At 42.4% G+C, this 20,912-nt stretch overlaps 1 protein-coding gene across 4 annotated transcripts in view; it reads left to right on the top strand.

Annotated features, from left to right (window-relative positions):
* Prox1 (prospero homeobox 1) overlaps positions 1–20,912 on the top strand; it is a 52,609-nt gene that overhangs the window by 17,454 nt on the left and 14,243 nt on the right. For all 4 annotated transcript variants that reach the window (XM_047520428.1, XM_047520429.1, XM_047520431.1 and 1 more), the window contains one exon: positions 5,673–5,867. In XM_047520428.1, the coding sequence (XP_047376384.1) occupies positions 5,673–5,867 (195 nt within the window). The remainder of the gene's footprint in view (positions 1–5,672; positions 5,868–20,912) is intronic.

Raw genomic sequence — 20,912 nt, 5'->3', positions numbered from 1 at the left:
GCACCTCTTTCTCCCCCTGTCGAAAAGGAGCGTACATTGAAATTCTCTATGCAGTAGCTGCTTAAAAACAAAAGTGATGATTGTCTCTTATTTACAACTTAATTTGTTGTTGATGTAGAGTACACTGAGCATAAGGAGAATGAATAAAGTGACAGATTCAGGACACATTATTCAAATGAGGATATGAAAGCTGTCGGCCTACAGCTGCAGCCTCCCTCATTCTACAGAATATGGGGACCTCCTGGTTCTCTGTGTGTGTGTGTCTGTGTGTGTGTGTGTGTCTGTGTTGTGTGTGGGCTTTAAGTAATTGTTTGCATCAACTTGATGTTGTGTTAATCATCTGTAACTTTTTAAAACATAGATTGGGTTTTGATGATGATAATGGCACACATGGTATCATTATCCAAGGAACTTGATAAACATTGCATTAGCTGAGATTAGTTTATTAGGGTTGGGTGTGTTTTCCCCCCACCCCTCCCCTGCCCACCCCCATTTGCACAAGTTCTTATTCCTGCTACCGAGAACTCAGAAGCTGCCAAAACATGCCCGCTTCTCTCCTGCTTCCCTCCACGCAGCTTGTTTTGTCCTCCAGGCCCGAGTTGCTTCCTTGGCCCCATTTTGCAGGCCAACTCATTTCAGTTTCCTCCACTGATGTTTGATTTGGCCTTATAAGAAAAGTTCTGTTTTCATTCCTGTTTGCTTTTGAATTGTGTGTCAACTTGAGGCTTTTATCTCTCTCCTTCCCTGGCTGTACTCCTTAAGTGGAAGGCATGTTTTCTCCTCATTCAGTGCCAACCGACTGGGAAGGACGGGGAAGGCAGAAAAAGTCCGGAACGGAAAGGGCTACCTAAGAACAGGCAGAGAAATTTAGGAGGCCAGGAAAAGGGTCTGGACTTTGTGGGAGGAAACCTAGAATAGACCTGTTGAAGGGAATTTGCCAGTGGGTTGAGGACTGGCAAAGTTTGTCTTCCAGGGAATCTTCCCAGCTACTTGGTTCTATGAGGGGGAGACAGAAGAGAGATAGAGAAGGATTATCACATGCACACACACGTGTGTGCACATTGTGTATCCACATCACCTCTTTCGCTCCTCCCCTTAGCACAAAGATCTGCATGGAGTGACATAGTGATTGTGATACCTTGTATTATTTACATAGCATTTTTCATCTAGAAAGAGGTCAAAGAGCCTCACCAACTGGATTCATAGCATCACTCACCCACTATTCAAATGCAGCCACCTGGAGGGTGGACAGCAGTAGTCATGCTGAGCCTTCAACACTACCCAACAGTAGACATGAACGTGAGGTACATTCATGTTTTTGTGTGTGTGCATGTGTGGTGGGGGAAAGGGTAAGGTGGGGAAGATTGTTGCTCTGTGACTTTATAAACACCATGAAATAGAAACCAACAAGATACCGTTCCCATTTCTTCAGAATACATCTAGTAATGCAGCATTACACATAGCTACCTTCTCTGTATAAATAACAAGAAAAATCCTTCAGGAGTATTTTATTTTAAAAAGTGCTAACATTCAGATTATAAATTCTCTCTATCCATAGCTTAACCATATTGGGAGAGAAGACTATCAAAGTATATGTGAATCTGGTTAAATAATAATCATGCACTTTAACACAGGGAAAATAGTAGGATATAGAAGGCAAAGAAGAAAATCACCAGAGGTCATTTCTGTTTTATTTTGGGAATTAACTGTACATGTTTACTTTCTTAATTATGTTTTTATTTGGCTAATAATTATTGAATTCATATTCCATGAACTCACACCAATGAGAATGTAAAGTCATGCATGCAAGGGTAAAGGTGGTGGTCCTGGCATGGTGCAGAAACTTTCAGAAAACAGTGGCAGATCGTTCTGAGATTTCCTTAATATTAAGGATCATTCTAAATTGAATGATGGTAATGTGCATGTCAACATCACATATACACACATACACACATAATGACATATATAATATGCACACATATAAATAATGAGATTAAATATATGGTCTATGTATATATATTATGTTACATGGTGTGTGTGTGTGTATGTGTGTGTACACTCATTATCTATAGCTACATGGAGACATAAATATATAACTATGGATACTTTCTTGTAAGACTTAAAGAGCTAAATATTTCCCTCTATATAAACATAAAATCCAAAGTTTTATTTTTTTCGGGATTCAAGAAACCCCTAGAGAATTGAAAGAGATCCCTAAATATTGGGAAAAGGACCTTGGGAATTTTCACTGAAATAAAACCCATATCATGTATCTTGAGAAACATTTTCAGGTGCCTCTGTAGCAAGTAATGTGTCATGATCACATTAGCCTGTCCTGGATTGTGGCCGCATCATTCTAAGGAAATTCCCAGTTCTAGTAAAATGTACTTTTCCAAATCGTAAAGTCTTTTCGCTTCATATAGTCCTCAGAAGTTAGTTTTGCATGTAAAAACCAGCAGAAACAGCATGAGAAGAAAATATTTTGTTTCAGGAATAAGACATAGCTTACATGTCTGTCGAAGTCACCAGCCTCAGAAGGTGAGCTAAGCAAGGGTGATGCCCACCTAGGAATGGATACAGCACTTACTCTCCCTAAGTGACTTCCATGGGGTTAGGTGGAAGAGGCTTTTCAATTCCCTTGGAAAGAAAGAGGTAAAGGGAAATCTTATAATGTGGAGATGCTGGTGAGAGGAGAGAAGTTCTTCTATAGTGATGATGGAATAGAGGGATGGAACCAGGGCTGACTTAGTTTATCTCCTGGAGTAAAGATCTAAACAAAGTTCTGTGTTCTCACCGAGAGTCCAACTTAAATCCCTCACAATGACATTTCACCAGACAAAAAGCTAAGCTCGTCCGGGCTTCAAATCCTTTGAGAAGGACAAGTGGGCAAATGTGAAAGAGATGCCAGGGCTGGATGGGTTGCACTGCCTTCCTGTTCACTACTGGGTGCTGATTTTAATGTATAAACTAATAACTCCTAGACCACTAAGTACAACAGATTTGATGTCATTTCTGCTTTGAAGAACAGACGCTCGCAGCTTTGCAAGCCGGCAGTGTTAAATGATGTATCCCATCCCCTCCACCCCTTGAGTCAACTGCTGCCTAGCCAGATTAAGGTGTCACATTGATTTGTTTTATACATCTTTTGACCATGCTCATTGAATATTTAGGAAGTTTCTTCAGCCCATATTGAGGCTGAGATGTCCCGTGGGAAGCATTAATCAAAGTCACAGAGACTCGTACACTGTGGAAACACAGCCTCTTTATTGTAGCGATTAGTTTTTGCAGTAACACATTAACACACTACAGAGCTTGCCTTTATAGAACAATTGATCCTTTTCTTGTAAGCCACTACAGAACTCGGGAAATTAACTCTTTAAAGTTTAACAGTTTTCCTCCCCCAACGCGAATATCTAGAAAAGAGATGGCTTGCTTTTTCTTTTATCCAGGAAGGAAAATTGAACGCATTTCAGTTCACTCTGGAAGGGAAACCCTGCTCTCCAGTCTCTCGTGCATTTCATTTCACTTGTCTCATGTTTGGGGAGTCTGTTTTTTCTGTCCATTCTTTCTCTCTGGTATTTCCATTCTCCAACAATAAGCCTTAAATCTCCCTTTATGTCCCATTCGTAAATAATGGGAAGTGCACTTACTTTTTTGTCCTTCCCCATTAGGTCATTCATGACCATTCTAGAAAAAAAAAATACCCTTCTATTTTTTTCCTCTACAGTACTCTTGTCCATATGAGACAATGTCTTGTAACAATGCAGAAGCCTAATCTCCATGTCAAAGCAATTTTCATTCCCCAGTGCACAGCCTGCTATCATTTTGTAATGTTTTGTTTCTTATTCTAAAAGAATTAAAAAGGAACAGTAAGCCGTCACGGGGGCCTGTAGTCCTTATCTCAGTGTCTGGAAATTTGGACAGTGTATTTTACTGCTGAGATAAAATGGAAAGAACTCCAAGTTCAGCAAATCGTAATGGGTTTAAGTTCTATTGAAATCGGCAACCAGAAGATCAGATAACGGGGGTCCTTCAGTTGTCTTTTTAATCGGGTTCCCCGCGAGGCTGAATAGAGACAGAGCAGACACACAGAGTGAAAATATAATTCTTGGATAGGTTAAGTACATGTTTGAACTCTTGCAAGCAGAAGCGATTTGCTGATGACTTAATCATTTTCTGGTCAATTATCTGTAAGGGCCCTTGCAACTCCATGGCAATTATGATGCAAGTTGGCCTTCTGGGAGAAACACCAGTCTCCCTGCTTCTGTTTCCTTGTTACTTCCATTCTCTGCCATAAATTTTCATTCATTTATTATCTTTGCTAGTATAGAAACAACTTTCTGTGTAGTAATTACAGCTCCAATACACACTTTAGCTGTCATCTTGTTGGAGTCTGGATGTTCTCATGGCCAGTGTTTGATAAGTGCTCTTTGCTGATTTTTGATGAATGTACATCTTTTTCTTGGGGCCCAGGGAAGGGAATGCCTGCGATGACAAAAGGCAGGGGGTGTCTGTCAGCCTGCCTGATATAAAGCTATGGATTTATTGGTTTTGACTTGGCAAGTTGAGATGCATCTGTCCTTTACATGAGCAGAGGGCTGTCAATAAGGATGGTATCATTTACAGTGCTTGCAGGAAGACATCTTCATTGCAAAGGTCATCAGGAAATCTTGGTAAACAAAGTCTTAAAGCCTAACCATGTTATAGTAACTCGGCTTTTAAAAAAAATGTAATAAAGCTTCTGTTTATGCCATCTGTGTACTGTGTCTTAACCACACCTGCCAAATGGTACAGATACCAAGAAAAAGGGGACATGGGTCTCATCCAACATTGTCTTCAGGGAGAAGATGAACAGGTACCAAGGTCTGACCGAACCACGCCAGAAATTAATGCTGTGGACAAACATTAAGTGGCATTGTGGCCAAATGGATATGGGAATCACCCATTACCAAAAAACAAGCAAATAACAATTCTTGCTGTTTTGTTAAAAAGTCATTTTCCTGCATTAAAGGAACCCATATGAGGTGATGTGAATCCTCATTTTAAAAATGTATATCATACTAATGATATACATTAGTATAAAGATATACTAATGGTGAAGTCCTGTGGCTCATCGTCTTCTGTACTTGAGAGTAACAGTTCTTTCTAGGATTTCTTGGCTTGAATGAATTTCCATAAGAAGTATACAAAATGAGCTGGGTGTGGTGGCACATGCCTGTAATCCTAGCCACTCTGGAGGCTGAGGCAGGAAGATCACAAATTCCAGGTCAGCCTGAGCAACTTAGTGAGAGTTGTCTCAAAATAAAAAGGACTGGGGATAGAAGATAGGGGTAGAGTGCCCCTGGGTTCAATCCCTAGGAGTTAACAAAAGCAGTAGTTCTGAGAGATGAAGCTTAAAAAGATATTAAGCTTAAGGGAAATCTGATTTAGAATGTGAGTTTTCCATTTCAGATGTGAAGGGTCCGTGATGTGATTTCCATTACTGGAACATTTTATGATATTCTGTAAAAATGTTATTCCTCTTGTCTCTTTTGCCACCATCTTGGTGGAATTCAATACACACCTTTCCAGGTAAAGGAGGGGAGGGGAACTTTAAAACTGTTTCAGAAACTTGAAAAATAAATGAACAAAATGGCAATATTCTTATCCTTTTCAACATTTAAATTTAACAGTTCAACAGATGCATTACCTCTCAGCTCATCAAGTGGTTTAGCAATTTCCGTGAGTTCTACTACATTCAAATGGAGAAGTATGCACGTCAAGCCATCAACGATGGGGTCACCAGTACGGAGGAGCTGTCTATAACCAGAGACTGTGAGCTGTACAGGGCTCTGAACATGCACTACAATAAAGCAAATGACTTTGAGGTAGGAACTAATCTCAATTTTTTGGTCATCTCCTTTTCCTTTAAAAAAAAAAAAAAAAGGGTGTTTTTGTTTGTTTGTTTTCTTTCTTTTTTTTTTTAAAGAAATGTTCCCAAATCTGTTTAGCACTGGTTTGTTACATGACCATGGACCTGTAGAATGGCAGGTAGAGCTTCCCATCATGCCCATGGGGAGTTGCCCTCTGCCATTTCCATTTCCATTCCCATCCTCTGGCTCTTTAGCTTATATGAAAGACCCACCTGGCCACAGAAAAGCCAACTGAACAGTCCAAAGAAAAGAGCAGCAAGGAGCTAACACCTCTTCCAGAGAAGTGGTCCCCATTCTAATAAGCTTTTTCATATTTATCTCCTGGGATGTCAGTTGAACTTGACACATGCTTTGTGCAATGGTAGCTATAAATGTTGTTTTCTGAAAAAGTCTAGAAATGTCGACGGGAGTAATTCCATGGTTTCTAACTTTAATCGATTTCCTTAATGGAGGCCTTGGTATGAGAATTTGCTGAATACATATCAAAAGAGATCCATCAACCTCCTTTTCTCTTTATTGGCCTCTGTTGTTTTGGGAGGAGTGACTTATGTGTTTTATTTTGCATATGTGTACCTTCACAAACATGTTGTTCTTTGCTCATATGCTCTTATACAGTCTTAGATATATCTACAACATGCACATTCTGGATACAAACAAAGCAATATAGACAATTCTAGGAAGCCATACCCTTGCAACAATGAAAGATGTGTAGCTATGAGTAAGGCATTTCTTTATGGGCTAATGCAGTGCCTCAGCAAACAGTGTTCATTACCATGTGATGACTCTCTATGAGACAACACCAGCAAATCTCACAGTACTCACAAAGGCATTTTGCTGAGCCCTGCAGGCTGAAGTGACAATGGTTGGAGATGGGAATGTGACAAGAGTTCTGCAGGTCAAATCCTCAATTAGGAGAGTGGACAGGCTGTGGCTTGACAAAGTTGGTCCATTTCTTCTATCATCTTGGCTAAATGCAGTGCTACCCTAAAGATAGGAATTTTTCACATTTGCTCTTAAGGAACCTTATGTTAATATTCTTGCTCTCCTACTAAAGAAAGGTCCAGAATGTTATTAATTTCAAAAGAAAGAGGACAACTCAATTTGTCCTTGTCAATAAAGGCAACTGATCACTACTGCCCTCTCTGCCTGCCCATTCCTTTTCAGCTCTTCTCCTTAGATCTGGGAAGTGCAGATCAGTTATGGTGGCTTATAAAGAACTGAGTATCATGGGCACGTGGCACATGCCTGTGATCTCAGCAACTCGGGAGGCTGAGGAAGGAAGATCACAAGTTCAAGGACAGCCTCAGCATTTAGCAAGGCCCTGTGTCAAAATAAAAAAGGCTGGGGATGTAGCTCAGTGATAAAGCACCCCTGAGTTAAATCCCTAGTAGGAAAGAAAGAGAAGAAAAATAAAGAAAGAAAAAGAAAGAAAGAAAGGAGAGAAAGAAAGAGGGAGAGAGGTAAGGAAGGAGGGAGAGAGGGAGAGAAGTAAGTATGCAAACGTAGCGATGAGGAAGTCATAGTTTTTCCTTGAAAGTTTGAACGGTTATACTGCAAGCTACCACTGAGTCTTTGCTCTCCAAAGCCAATGTATTTCTTTCCAAACTTGTTGTTGATGAGGTTTTTCTTTTGCTGAACACATTAGGGATTCTTGGAGTACTGATCCACTATTCTCAAATCTCTCTCTTTAAAGCCTCAGTTTTAACATTGAGATGGTTTACTATATTGACAGAATACAAGCTCATTTCTTCTATAGCTGAAGAACATGAGTATGGCTAAACATTTTAAATAAATCTTATTAAGAGCTTTATTTCTCCCCCCTTCTAATAAGTCTATTGATCTAAACCCTAAGCTAAGAGACTTCTACTGTGTGCTAGTGAAATGTTTACATTATATTATAAATATTCACTTGGCAGCGTATATCAAGCTTCATAAAAGATTTGACCAAGATTCATGAGATGATTTCTGCATTTCTGCTCTATCACGTACTCAAGGGAGCAAATCCTTAAAGTGCACATTAGGATTTGTGGGGTTGTTTAAACCTTACCTGGTTGGAATTTAATCCCCTACTCTCAGCACAAGGACCAAAATGACACAAACAAGGGACACTGGCATCAAGAGCTACCCAACAAGCTGCTCCATTTAGCATCATCTAAATCTTCCTTTAATATGATTAACATCTGATATTTCTCCCTTTGTGAATCATATCCACTTCGAGCCAGGCCACCTCTCCTTTATCTGCAGTGTCTATTTTAAGACTGCTGCACTGCAAGGAGCATGGGGCCTAGGCAGGAATTTTGTCACTTCTCACGTGACTTTGGACAAGTTATTGGACTATTCTGGGCCTAATTCCTCCTCCACTAAAACCAGGCTCTTTCCAGAAAGGTTGGAAGGAAGACTTAGGAATATGGACAGTGTCCCTTCTGCTCCACACACACACTCTCACATACATACGCTCACATGCAGACTCACCACCATATAGGAGCCCCAGATCATTATATCGTTTTTACTTTAGTGCCCAGTTTAACACATTTACTAACAAATGCTTCTGATAAGGGGATCCCTTCTTTTCTGTGCCTGTGAGCATGGAGGTCACTGCTTAAGTGAGATGCTTAAAAAACCACCGTTCTTATCACTACAGTTCTACCAGCATGGGCCATGGCTGTGAGCCAAAAGTAGTGCAGGCACCCGAGCTGAATACCTCGACTGATAGTGTGTGCACCATTCTACTTTTACATTGCCGTTTTTTTCCCTTAAGATCAAGAAAAATGAGCCCATAGTTTCAGTACAGCAAGTGAAGAGGATGGCAAAGCGAAGACCTATCTTGCTTCTTTTTAAAATTTTAAGCAGAGACCAAATGTGGTGGAGACTGAAGTTATGTCTACACAATGACCAAAGAGCCAGTCAGTGCAAAGGAATATATTAACCCTCCTGAATATTATTAGCTGGTCAAATAATAAAATATTTCCTGAATTGTATTTTTAAGTTTCTCAATCAGTTGTTTGTAGTAATTATAAAATAGCTAACATTTATTGTTTACTAATGTCCCCGGCATTCCTTACAGTATTTTAACAACAGTAACTTATTAATGTGGGCAATAATAAGAATACAGACACTAATAGAACAACAAGAAACACTTTGGCTTGCCTAAAGCTTTACCATTTGTTTCTTGCAGTACTGGGAATGGAAACCAGGGCCTCATGAATGCTAGGCAAGCGCTCTACCCCTGAGCTCTACCCTCAGCCCTGTTTTAAAGTTATTCGAAATGGGTGGAACCAATAAAGCTGGGAAGAGAGAAGAGGTTTGAGGAGAATCTGACTTTTCCTCCTTCACTAGAACATTTTGTCTTTTTCTTCTGTACTCCTCCTCACTTATCTGCTCCTTCTCTGCTTGTGTCCTAGCTTGCTGTGGCACCTCTGTCATTGCTCAGCACCACCCCCCTCTAGCCACTGCTGCTGATGGCTCTCTGGGCTGGAGAGGTTGCTGACCCCTGGCCTACAGGAAAATAAAGCAGATGGGGAAGGTTTATCACTGGCAAAGAAGGAGTGGCTTGCATCTCTCTCCTCTTCTGGACCCTGCATTTCCTGGCCTTTATGAGTCAGGACCTTCTAAGTGACAGGAGAGCTTGCTCTGCCTTTTGTATCAGTTTACACAATTGCCAAGATTCTTGGCACGGCATCCAGACTTAGGGTGGTGAGAGTTTGAGGTGACCCAGGGGATGTGGAAGAAGACACCGAAGGGGAAACAAAAAACGAACTACACTTTTCGTTTGTGCTAAAAGGAGGCAAGCTGGCTACATTGCACAGGATGGGGTGGCTTATTCTGAATGTGAGTTTGCAGAGGTGTTCAGGGAAGGGGTGTTCCATTACGGGCTGCATCTTTCTCTCCTGCCTCTCACATTTAATGAGATTGGCAACAATAAATTTGTCTTTCCAGGTGTTATGGTATATATTTCCATGCTTCATTCTCACTTCACTTTGAAGAGCTTCCAAAAAAAAAATTTTTTTTTTTTTTTTATGGGGAGGGAAAGAAGATTTGGCATTCCTTCCCAGTTTTTAAATCAAATTGATACTTCTGACTTTAGGGGCATATGAGTTGGATTTTATTACTTTTTTTTTTTATTTCTCTCACAACTGTAGCAGGGAAGAAAGGTGCAGCCGGTTTACCTGTTTTGCAAGGAACTCAATGAAGGCAACTGACTTGTGTAACTCACAAAGATTAGTTGCACTATGGAAGAGCCCAAAGATGGTAGGCTTGACAGCATTACCCAGGCTGGCCACTTTATATGGGGCAAAGAGGTAGAATGATCCAGAGAATGAGGGTTTGGGGTGGCCTCAGTGTAAGTTGGGAAGAGTGCAATAGATGCCTTTCATCTGGAGCATATTTTCTCAGTCTGGGATGCTATGAGGTAGCACTACCCCCCACCAAGGAAAGCAGGCTTCCCTCATGGGCCCCATAGGTGGAGTCCAGGTTCCCAGGAAGAGTGACTAATCTCCCTTGCCCTCACTAAAGGCCCAGGTGTCTTGGGTGGAAGCCTTAGAAATAAATAGAATGCAGGACTTGATTCATTCATTAGTGGGTTCGTAAATGCCATCTCCGAAGGTCCTGATAGAAATAGCATCTCACCGAGCAGAGGCTCCATCACAGAGTCGGTGGGGTTGACGTTTTTTCTAGGTGACATGCGATAGGCAGGAGGGGTACTTCTGTGGACCTCTATGTGGATTCATTTTCTCACTTTCTTCTGGAACACAGAAAACAAAAAAGCAGCACCCCTCCCAGGCTCCCCGGCACCCACGGACGCATGCGCTCACTCAGTCTGTTCTCCCCTCTCGCTCCCATTCCCAGCCCACTCTGGGTTCGGCCACACCCACGTGTAAGAAGGTTTAATGTATTTGGAAGTCTTTCATTCACATTGTCACCTCTTTAAAGAAGAATGAGGACAGGTGGATTTAGGAAGCGCTTCCCTCTGCTCCAAATAGACACTTAAATATGAGTGATCATTTGGCAAACTGGCACATGAGTGAAAACCTTTTACTGCTGTTGCCGTCTTTTGGCCTCGAAGCTGCAGAGCCGTTTAAACGATTGCACAACGCACTCTTAGTGGGTGGTGAGGAGGAAAAGAAACACTTACCGTTTCTTCCCTTGCCAGTCCCACCATTGACAAGCCAAATTGATCTTTTAAGAGACTAAATGAATGTTCTCTAAATATATGTACACACATGGCTGTCTGGGAACATATTCCTTGGGCAGAGTTATCGCCTGGAATTGAAGGAGAGGACAGGACCAGCAGCAGGCTGGGAGTGGGTCTGGGGGTGCGGGAGAGGGAGCACCCTGAGCGGCACGAGGCTTCATTTCTTTACCGCTGTCCTTTTGAGATTCAAGGTGTTCATCAGTATAATGAAGCGGGCCCATTGATTTATCATCTATTTGGTAATGTCATTGCATTTTTAGCTTCCTGTGTCTTTTTTGTCATTGGGTTACATTCAAGCACAGTAAGATCAACTTTAAAACCTCCTTACTCAACAGCTTTATTAGTTATAGCATTCCATGACCTTTCTCAACATTCTTAAAGAAAAAGATACAGCGTAATGTCGCTTTACTTTGCTTATTGTCCTTTGTTGGGGTGAACAAAGCATTTTCTACAGTGGCTATAGCACATAATTATACAGCTTTCAATAGCAGTGTCTTGGCACATATCAAAGTTCAGAGGAGCCTTTAGAAAAAAAAAAAAAGATGTTTTGTGGCAGCCTAGGGAGGGTCTCATCTTTCCTTCAGAAAATAGTTCAAGGCTCTTCTGTCAAGCTTCCCTACTTAGAGCTTTTTCTCCTCCTGCTTCATAAAGTTTAAAGGGGGTTCAGTGGAGTTCTATGATCTATTTCCTTTGAAAGATTGTTCCTCGGCACAGAGAGGCCCTTTGACTTCAAGAGTTCACAGATTCGTGTCTTTAGGTATCATATGTCTGACCTTATCAGTTACTCCATTTAATGTAGGAGAAAAAGTCTCAACTCTTTGTGTTTGTCTGTTTTGCCTCTGTGAAATGATTTGGTGAAAAGACCATCCTTTTTAACACACCACGGAGAGCCCGTTTCTGACTGTAACCTACCCTGTGGCTTTTCTCTCTTCAAAAAAAAAAAAAAAATTGTCCTTGTGTTTTGTGTATGGATGAGTTCACAGTGAGAATAGAATTATACAAGGGCAGGCGCACACACAAAAAAATCTTTTGCTTTCCTCCCTCACCTCCCGCAGCACCCCCCCAAATGATCTATTGGCTCTCTCGGTGGCTGTACCCCAACAGGCAAAGCATTTAGCAAACACAGAGGCAGCGGCTGGGGTGCTGGGACCACAGTGGGTTTTCCCTTGCTTCGACCTACCCCTAAGGCCTTCATAATTAATTGTCCTTCAGAGATGAGGAAAGTTCAGAAGCAGTGTGTGGAGCGATGTCTATTGTCTGACATTCAGCTCTCCTTGCCTCGCCTCTTTTTCTTCGTCCCACAAAGGGTTATCAATAGGAGAGAGAGCATAAGTTCCCTTCTGGAAGCCGCTGCTGGTGGCTAGAGCTTTCAGTGGGATGTGATCATTGTGTTCAGCCCATCCCGGATTAAATGTCTGAAGAAGTTTGAACAACCTATTGAAGTTGAGTCTGTTTATTTCATCTGGATTAAACAAACTTATTTAGCAAAACCAAAGCTTGCTCAAAGTTACAGGTCTCTTTTTGCACGGCAGATAACATTTTAAATCAAATTTTCTCATTCCCTGCCCCCCACCCCCACCCTAAGATAGTATTTAACTTTAGCTGCTTGGTTCTTTGTCATTCATAGGGCGGAAATGTTCATGATCACTCATTTCCCCTCAATCCATCGATATAAATTTGCAACAGTAAATATTTTGCGAATATTTGATTTGGTGAAGCGTCAGAGTTCAGTGCTTCAAAGTAGATTATGGTTTTGCCTTCAAGGATTGCCTTAAACCAATCTTCAATAATATTTTGTAATGACATAAAACAAACGCAATCTGTCCCCTATCCCCCCCCCCCTTTTTTTTTTTTTTTTGGCTGAGACACAAAATAAAGATACAGTGTGGAGACAGCTCCTGGAGAAGTATAGGGAAAGGAGAACTGTCTATTAATGATCATTATACTACTGTTTCTGTTAAATAGGGTGAAGCCAAGAAAAACAAATATAATCGTTCTTCCGAGGAGCAGTTGGACTGGCAGATTAGTAAGGTTTAAAATAACTGCACTGGCATGCTCATGGCAGCTTCAAGGCTGAAGGGAACCATATTTAAAGGAAATCTGTGTCCCCGATAGCGATTTCTTTGGGAGGGAGGGACCTGCAGGATGGCCACAATCGACTCCGTCCCCATTGCTCTTTGAAAACAATTTCACCACAGACCTTTTGGTATTTAAAGAGAACCTGAATGTGGAAGTTGACACAACTAATATAGTCATACCAAAAAGGGGGTCATAAAAAATTAAAGTTATTCTTATGAATCTTTCATGAGAAGCAATGAAAAGGGACACTAGTGTAGCCAAGTCCTTTGTGCTTGGAGCTCTTCTTCCGGGCTCGGAGCTATTGTTCTTTCAGCTCCTCAAACAGACTTTCACTTTCAAACTGACAAAAGTCACTTAAAAGCCAGACAGCTGTACTAACACACCCACCTTACTGAGGAAGAGCCATGGGCAGGTGACGGGGCCTGCTGGGAGACCTTGTTTAAAATGAGCAGGGGCGGCCGTCCCAAGCCTTGCCATTGCTTTTGCCCTCCTTTTGAGGTGGCCCATTTATTGCTCATTTGTGTCCCCTCCCCCCCCACCCCGGGTGCCCCCAGATTTTGCTTGCATTTCTGTACAGTGTGAAACATCCGCACCCCTGAAAGTCCGTGGGCCTCAGAGCAAGTGGAGAGGGACCGGTGAATGGCAGTTGGACTCACAAAACTCTCTGTGACCCTACTCCCCCTTGCTCTGCTTTCTTCAGCCTCTACTATCCAGTGCAGGTCCCTCTGAAGCTCTTGCGATTTCTGTGGCCTTGTTAAAGAGTAGCTGGAATTGGGTCGGACACCCAACTGAGATGAGCACTCGCCTCACCTGGGGCTTTAAGACCCAGACCCCAGATCTGTCCGGGTGGTGGCGGGGAAGCTGTGGGTGCACCCCCACCCTCAGGGCCGCAGCCGTTGTGGGCCGTGGCAAGTCCTCCCTGCGTGTGTATTACAGGCTTCCCCTCCCCTGTCACCTTGTGTACAGTCTGGTCTGTGACACTGATGGTGATTATGTCATTATTTTGCTCTGGGGGCCCTGGCACATCTGCAGAGCCCAAGCACATCTTCTTTGTTGCGCTGGCAAACGTCCCACACGGCAAATGCTTCATTAGCCCTGCTGCCGGCCTCCTTGCCAGACGCGAGTGCCCAAATCCAGCCTTCCTTTTGCTCCGTTCTTTTGTGTGGCTGATGATCATGTATTCATCTTCCTGGTTCTTCCCCATTTTCCTCGACTTCTGAACTCCAGATGTCCCAGTTTTCCTGCCCAGATCACTCTGAAGTCTACGCTCTTTACCCCGAGCCTATCACGGGCCCTCACCACCTCTCCTACTCCTTCATTCCCCACATGAATAGTGACTTTGAATAGCTCCCCACCACGAGGACTAACGTTTTCAAACTTGCAATTTGAAAATGTACCAAGTGATTGCTTCCAGTTGATGATGGTTGACAGGGGTCGTTAGATGTTGTTTATTACACGTCTGCCTTTCTCCTCCATCCCCACCTCTTTCTCCCACTCCCTCTCTTTGGCTTCTTTATTTGCTCCTGCACCTTGCCAGATTTTTACCAATTTTCTGAGAGCAGTTTAAAATGTGAGTATGGGCAGTATTCATTCTGCCTCACTGTGTAGACTGGAGTCCTCTGAAGGTCCCTTTTCTCTAAATGGAATCTTCCTCTCCGCTCTTCCCTCTCCCAAAATCCACAGCTCCCTCCTCCTGCTGCCATCGCCTCCCCAGGCTCCAACATTGATCTACTAGTAGATAAAGTATCTAATCAACACTTGACTGTTTTGGAAAAGAGCTGAAATATTCCTCTCGCCCAAGTTTTATTCTATGTATTTACCAGAGCCGTAGATTCTGTTCCTGTTCAGATGTGCTGGCTCCTACATTAACTGTAGTCAATTTTAGAGCTTAATATCTTGGGTTGTGATGGGTACTACATAATTGGTATGTTTAATTTCCCCTTAAATTTGAATTAATTGTTCTGGGTTAGTGGGTGACGAGGAGCTTCTACAATAGAGAGTTTAACCAGTTTTAATCCCCTACCTATGGCAACGTGTTTTATAAAATGTCTGAGTACAACATAAGATTTTAGTTTTGAAGTATAGTCAAGGGAGTCAGTTTATATATTTATGGGGATCAAGGACAAAGACCCTGGCAAGAATTTTTTTAAAAAGAAAGGAAGGAAGGAAGGAAGGAAGGAAGGAAGGAAGGAAGGAAGGATGGACTGAAGGGAGGGAGGGAGGGAGGAAGGAAAAAGAAAAGAACCCAGAAAACCTCCCTCTGAGGAATGAGTTGTTCTATTGTACTAGGTTCCTGAGGTTTCCTGATACACATTAAAAAGGGCCCAAGAAAATGCATGAGACCTGTTCTAAATATTTATGAACAACCCAGTTGATGACAGGGTGAGGAAAGAGGTGGTCAAAGCAGTGGTCCCCCCATCCCACATCGGGCCTGGGCAGGGAGCATGTTGGGAGAGACTGGTACCCATCATTGAGTGACTGATTTTCAAATGTATCCAGAATATTCCTAGCCTCCCAATATTGAATCATTATGGTGTTATCACCCGTGGGTTTGTTTAAACCTTTTTTACACTTAACCCTGTTCTCAGAATATACCACTCCTCTAGATAATAATTCTCTAAATTTATAACCTGCTGTGAAAATAGTACCTTCTTTTTATGGCTCTTGAAGTGATTCCCCTGGAACTCCACAGGGATATCCCTTGTTATAATATCCTGGGATTTGTGGATGGGGTTGTAGCCATATTCTCCATTTCCTTTCTGATTTCATAGACTTTGATCATTACTGCCTCTTAATCTTCATCTCTCCAGATTAAGGAGCTCTAATCCTTTTTAAAAGCCTAATCTCATACAGTAAGTGGGCTGCCCCTGGTCATTTTAGCTCCCTCTGTAATGTGCTTCTGGCCAGTGCTACTCTGAGGGATAGTTACAGTTGCTAAACCGTGGGCAGAAATCCTGGTATATATGGCTGAGCCAGTTTGGCAATTGTGTACAACCCAGTGGAACTTTTTTTGTTTGCTCTATAAATTTGTCCGCAGAAGTTGGATTTCTCGAATGGCTTCTCAGTAGCACTTGTTGGTTAAAATACCCTATGAGGGGTTTCGCTAAGTTGCCCAGGCTGGCCTCAAACTTGCCATCCTCCCACCTCAGCCTTCTGAGTTGCTGGGATTAAGGGTATGCACACTATGTCTGGCTAGTAACATTATTAGAGATACAGGGATCACCTTGAAATCTTACAGAGAAAATGCTCTTGGGAGTAGTCCACGGTCAGTGGCCCTGGACCAATCCTAGTGTAGAATTTAAGAACATGAAGGCTGAAGCCCATTATCAGATCAAGATCAAATCCCAGCTCTGCCACTTCCTAGCAATGAAAGTCGGGCAAATGTCTTGCCCTCTCTATGCCTCAGTTTCCTCATCTGTAAAATAGGGGACATAATAGTGCCTTCCTCATAGAGTTGTAAGAGTTCAACTAATCTACATGAATTTATTAGCACAAAGTAAGTATTATATAAGCATTCCCTTTTTTTTTTTTTAACCGGGATTGAACCTAGAGGTGTTTAACCACTGAGTCACATTCTCAGCCCTTTTTATTTTTTATTTGAGATGGAGTCTTGCTAAGTTGTTCAGGGCCTTACTAAATTAGTGAGCCTGACCTTGAACTTGCGATCCTCCTGTCTCAGCCTTCCAGACACCAGGATTGTAGGCATGCTCCACCACACCTAGCAAGCATTCACTTTTATTTGCTTACAGGACCAAGTTATTATAACCTTGTTGCTGCCACCTTACCAGAAGCCCAACTATGGTGTCATCTCCTGCTGACCCTCAATAGGAGAATAAACAAATGGGCCAGTGGGGAGCTCTCATCAGAATTGGGACAAATATTCAGTACCAAACTGGTTTAAAAAAGAGTTTGTGGGTCCTCCTGTCCCGAGTATGACAATGAAGGTAATGCCAGCCTGCAGGTGCTTGGGGGTTCTGGAGTCCTCTGTTCCAGAAGAGAAGAGCACGGAGGAGCCGGGAGAGGGGCGCACCGTGCTGCAGGGTCTGCCTCTGGCCACACCTGCCTCACGGCCTCTACTTTGCTTACCTGGAGAGGATTATGATGAGACCCCAAGCCTTGTTCTGGCCCTGAGATGCTGTGACTCTGAAACAGAGGACATCCTGCATTCTCTAAGGGAAGTCTCTCGAGTCCTGGTCACGACGCAGAGCTGTGTGCCATGAGTGTGGAGGCCCTGGGAATCCAGATGGCTTCCATGCGGGGCCACTTCTACCCTGGTGACTCTGCTGCAGCTTAATTATCTCAGTTGAAATCTCCAGGGGGACCATTGTCGTTTCCTCCCAAAGCCCTCTGTGCAGATCTAAATCTCATCAGCGCCCTGGGAGACAGGGCGACTCCCTTACTGGGATTACAGAGACAAGTTTTTCGAATTCATAAACAATTTATTGACTAAATTAGCACTAGCCATTATACTCGCTGTTCTCTTCATATTTCCGTGGCGTGCCCATCCCTAGGTGAAATGTATCGGTGGGGCCCTTGCACCTGTGGGATTTCTCAGAGGTGGTTCAGATGTGAACGAGCTAAGAGAGCTAGTCTGTGTGGCTGTCCCCACAAGTTCCACATGGGCCACACCTCAACATGACGATCTGCATTTATCTCTAACACACAACATCTCAGAGTCAGCTGTTTGAGAGAACATAACTCCCTGCATGGCTAGGCTTGGGTGGAAACTTTCTTTCCCTTTATTTAAGTATTCCCAATGATGGAATCTAGACTTTAAAAGTTTCTTCTGTTGGTTTTTTTTTTTTTTGGGGGGGGGAGGTGTAGAAGTTTGTATGTGTGAGTTTCTGGTGGGTAGGGATCAAATCCTTGCATAAGTCATTTCGATAGGTATTTTTCACATTTCTTGTTGTTATTGCACCCAACTTCTGCTTTTCTAATGCTACTTTAACACTTTCAATTAAAATCTGGTACTAAAGGTGATTGCTAGTAAGAGGTAATATGTTCACTGGAAACAGGGAGGGTGATTGAGAAGGGGGAGGAGTCATAGATATGACCCGGCGCTGGAGCAGGTGGATGAAGATGAAAGTCTATGGTTACAAGGCCATTGCTTTTCCTTGAATATAGAGACTATCTTCAAAGATTTATCATTTTCAGTGACCTGAAGGAGATAGTCTATGTACACACTCCTGACACTGCCTTCCAGCAGGGCCAGCCCTTGGTAATGGCAGCACCCTTAAGACCCCCACACCAAACATTACCCAAGTCCCCTTAGCTGTTGGTAGGGGTCTCACAGTTTCCCAATGCCCCTGAGGCCATTCTGGAACCCCTTTGGCTTTCCAAACTATTTACCTTTCTTGAAAAATGTGATTTCAAAACCCTCCAGAAGCTCTTATGGAGCTTTAGAAACAGTCCTCCCTCTGTATCTGTGTGGTTCCAGGACCACCCCTGGTGCCAAAATCCACAGAAGCCCAAGTCCCTTATATAAAATGTCATCGTATTTGCATATAATCTATGTACATTCTCCTGTATACGTTAAATCATCTCTAAATCATGCATAATACCTAACAATGTAAATGCCATGTAAATAATTGTTATACTGTATTGTTTAGGGAATATTGACAAAAAGTAGGCACATGTTCAGTACAGATGAAAAATTGCTTTCAGATAGTTTTGATCTGCAGTTGGCTAGATCTGTAAATACATAATCCACAAATATGGAAAGCCAATTGTATAGCCCATCCTTAATATTGCAAAGGAGAGATCAGCAGAATTCCTTAGAAATTCAAATCAAAATTTCTCCAACAGACTAAAAATCTTGCAGTCAAAACCAAGGGATTGGATTGAGATTGATCATCCTTGTCTGTCCCCCAAGCAACCCAGAGTTTATTTGGGGTGTCATTAGCTATTGCCTGCAAAGTGTCAATATACCCCATGATCTGGTGCTCTCTGAAGCTCTGTTTGATTGACATCCATATCACAAGGGCTTTTTATGGCGCTTAGTATGAGCAATGCTGTCCTCATTGTCCTTCCCAGGCCCCACCCCTATCAGCTTCTCCCTAGGCTCCTTGTTCACATTGCTCCATCCACAAGAATACAAGGCATGCAGGCCTGTTTTAATATTGGCCTAAGCAAAGTTTAATTATGAAGGGAAAGCTGCTGCAGAAAACAATCACGTAATGCATTCTCCATCGAAACAGGAGTAACTGTGGATTATCTGTGCCCCAGCTTCCCTTCATGCAATATTGGAGTATTTGTGCCATGTTGCTTTTGGATAATCTCCCATTCAAGAATGGTACCAAGCTTGGCTCTATTTATTTGAGCACCTTACCTGGTAATTGTAGCAAAAGTTGAACTTCAAACACTATCAGCTTGTCTTGAACTCAGACACCAGTGGCACCTAATTCCTGGGCTGTGTTGACGTGAAGTCTGTTAGGACCACGGAGCCTCTGGTGCACTGACTGCAGTGTTTATTTTCCCATATACGTATGGGGCTGATTGGCTTGATGTGTCAGGAAGCACAGAGAGATTTTTCTATTTGGCACATTTAAATATTTATTGCTAGAAAAACTTCCAATGAAAGGTTCCTAAGCAAAGTAGGGCAAGAGTGAAGTCTTCCCCATCCCAGGCCTTCTCTGTGTGTGGTTTATTTACTCTATTCCCATTGACACGGGCAGCCTTAACTGCGTCTAAGAAATGGCATGACATTGCAGGTTGAATTCGGGTGAGTCAATCCAGGCTCCCCCACAAGAACAACTGGTGTGCTGACCCAGTGAGGCACACAGGATTAGTACAGAATGAAAGAACATTAAGCTTTCAGAAACATTGGTAGCCCTTGAGTTTGGCTAAGTGCAGGGCTTGGCAAACTGTGGCTTGCAGGCCAGATCCGACCCTCTGACCCTCTGTCTGTTTTTATGATCCCTTGCTAAGAGTGGTGTAAATTTATATATAATAAAATATATATTTTGTTGTTCTTCTGGGAATGGAAATCAGGACCTCAGGCATGAGTTTTCTACCACTGAGCTATACTCCCAGCCCTCTTTACTTTTGATTTTTTTATTTTGAGCTCGAATCTTGATAAGTTATTTAGGCTAGCCCTGAATTTGCATCCTGTCTGATGCTCCAGAATAGCTGGGATTACAGGTGTGCATCACCACACCCAGTTACTTTTACACTTTTAAGCAGTTGTACAAAAGAAAAGGAAGAATATATAACTGAAACCAAATGTGGCCCATGAAGCCTATGCAATTATTATCTATCCCTTTACAGATGAAGCTTACTGAGCCCTGGCTGAAGGTTATTTCTCTTTGTGGATCATGAACTTTCTGAGACCCTTCTAGTTCTGAAGTTCCAAGTGTCTATGATTTTTTTTTTTTTTTTTTTTTTGGTACCAGAGTGCTTAACCACTGAGCCACATACTCAGTCCTTTTTATTTTTTATTTTGAAACAGAATCTTGCTAAGTTCCTTAGGGCCTCAGTTATAGAGGCTGGCTTTGAACTTGTAGTCCTCCTGCCTCAGCCTCCCAAGTCACTAGGATTATAGGGGTATGCTGCACCTGGCCTTTTATGATTTTTTTCTCTGGAGGAATAGTTTTCATCTAGCTCTTACTTCAACAGCCTAACAAGTGTACAACTCCAGTAGGGTACTTCCAGTTCTTTTAACATCTTAGAATTCTATAGATCCTGTGTCTAAGTTCTTAGAGTATCTTTGGGAAAGGGAAGGAGGTGTTAGA

The sequence above is a fragment of the Sciurus carolinensis genome, chromosome 12 (genome assembly GCF_902686445.1).
Source record: "Sciurus carolinensis chromosome 12, mSciCar1.2, whole genome shotgun sequence".
NCBI lineage: Eukaryota > Metazoa > Chordata > Mammalia > Rodentia > Sciuridae > Sciurus > Sciurus carolinensis.
This window is presented reverse-complemented; position numbering and strand designations above follow the sequence as displayed.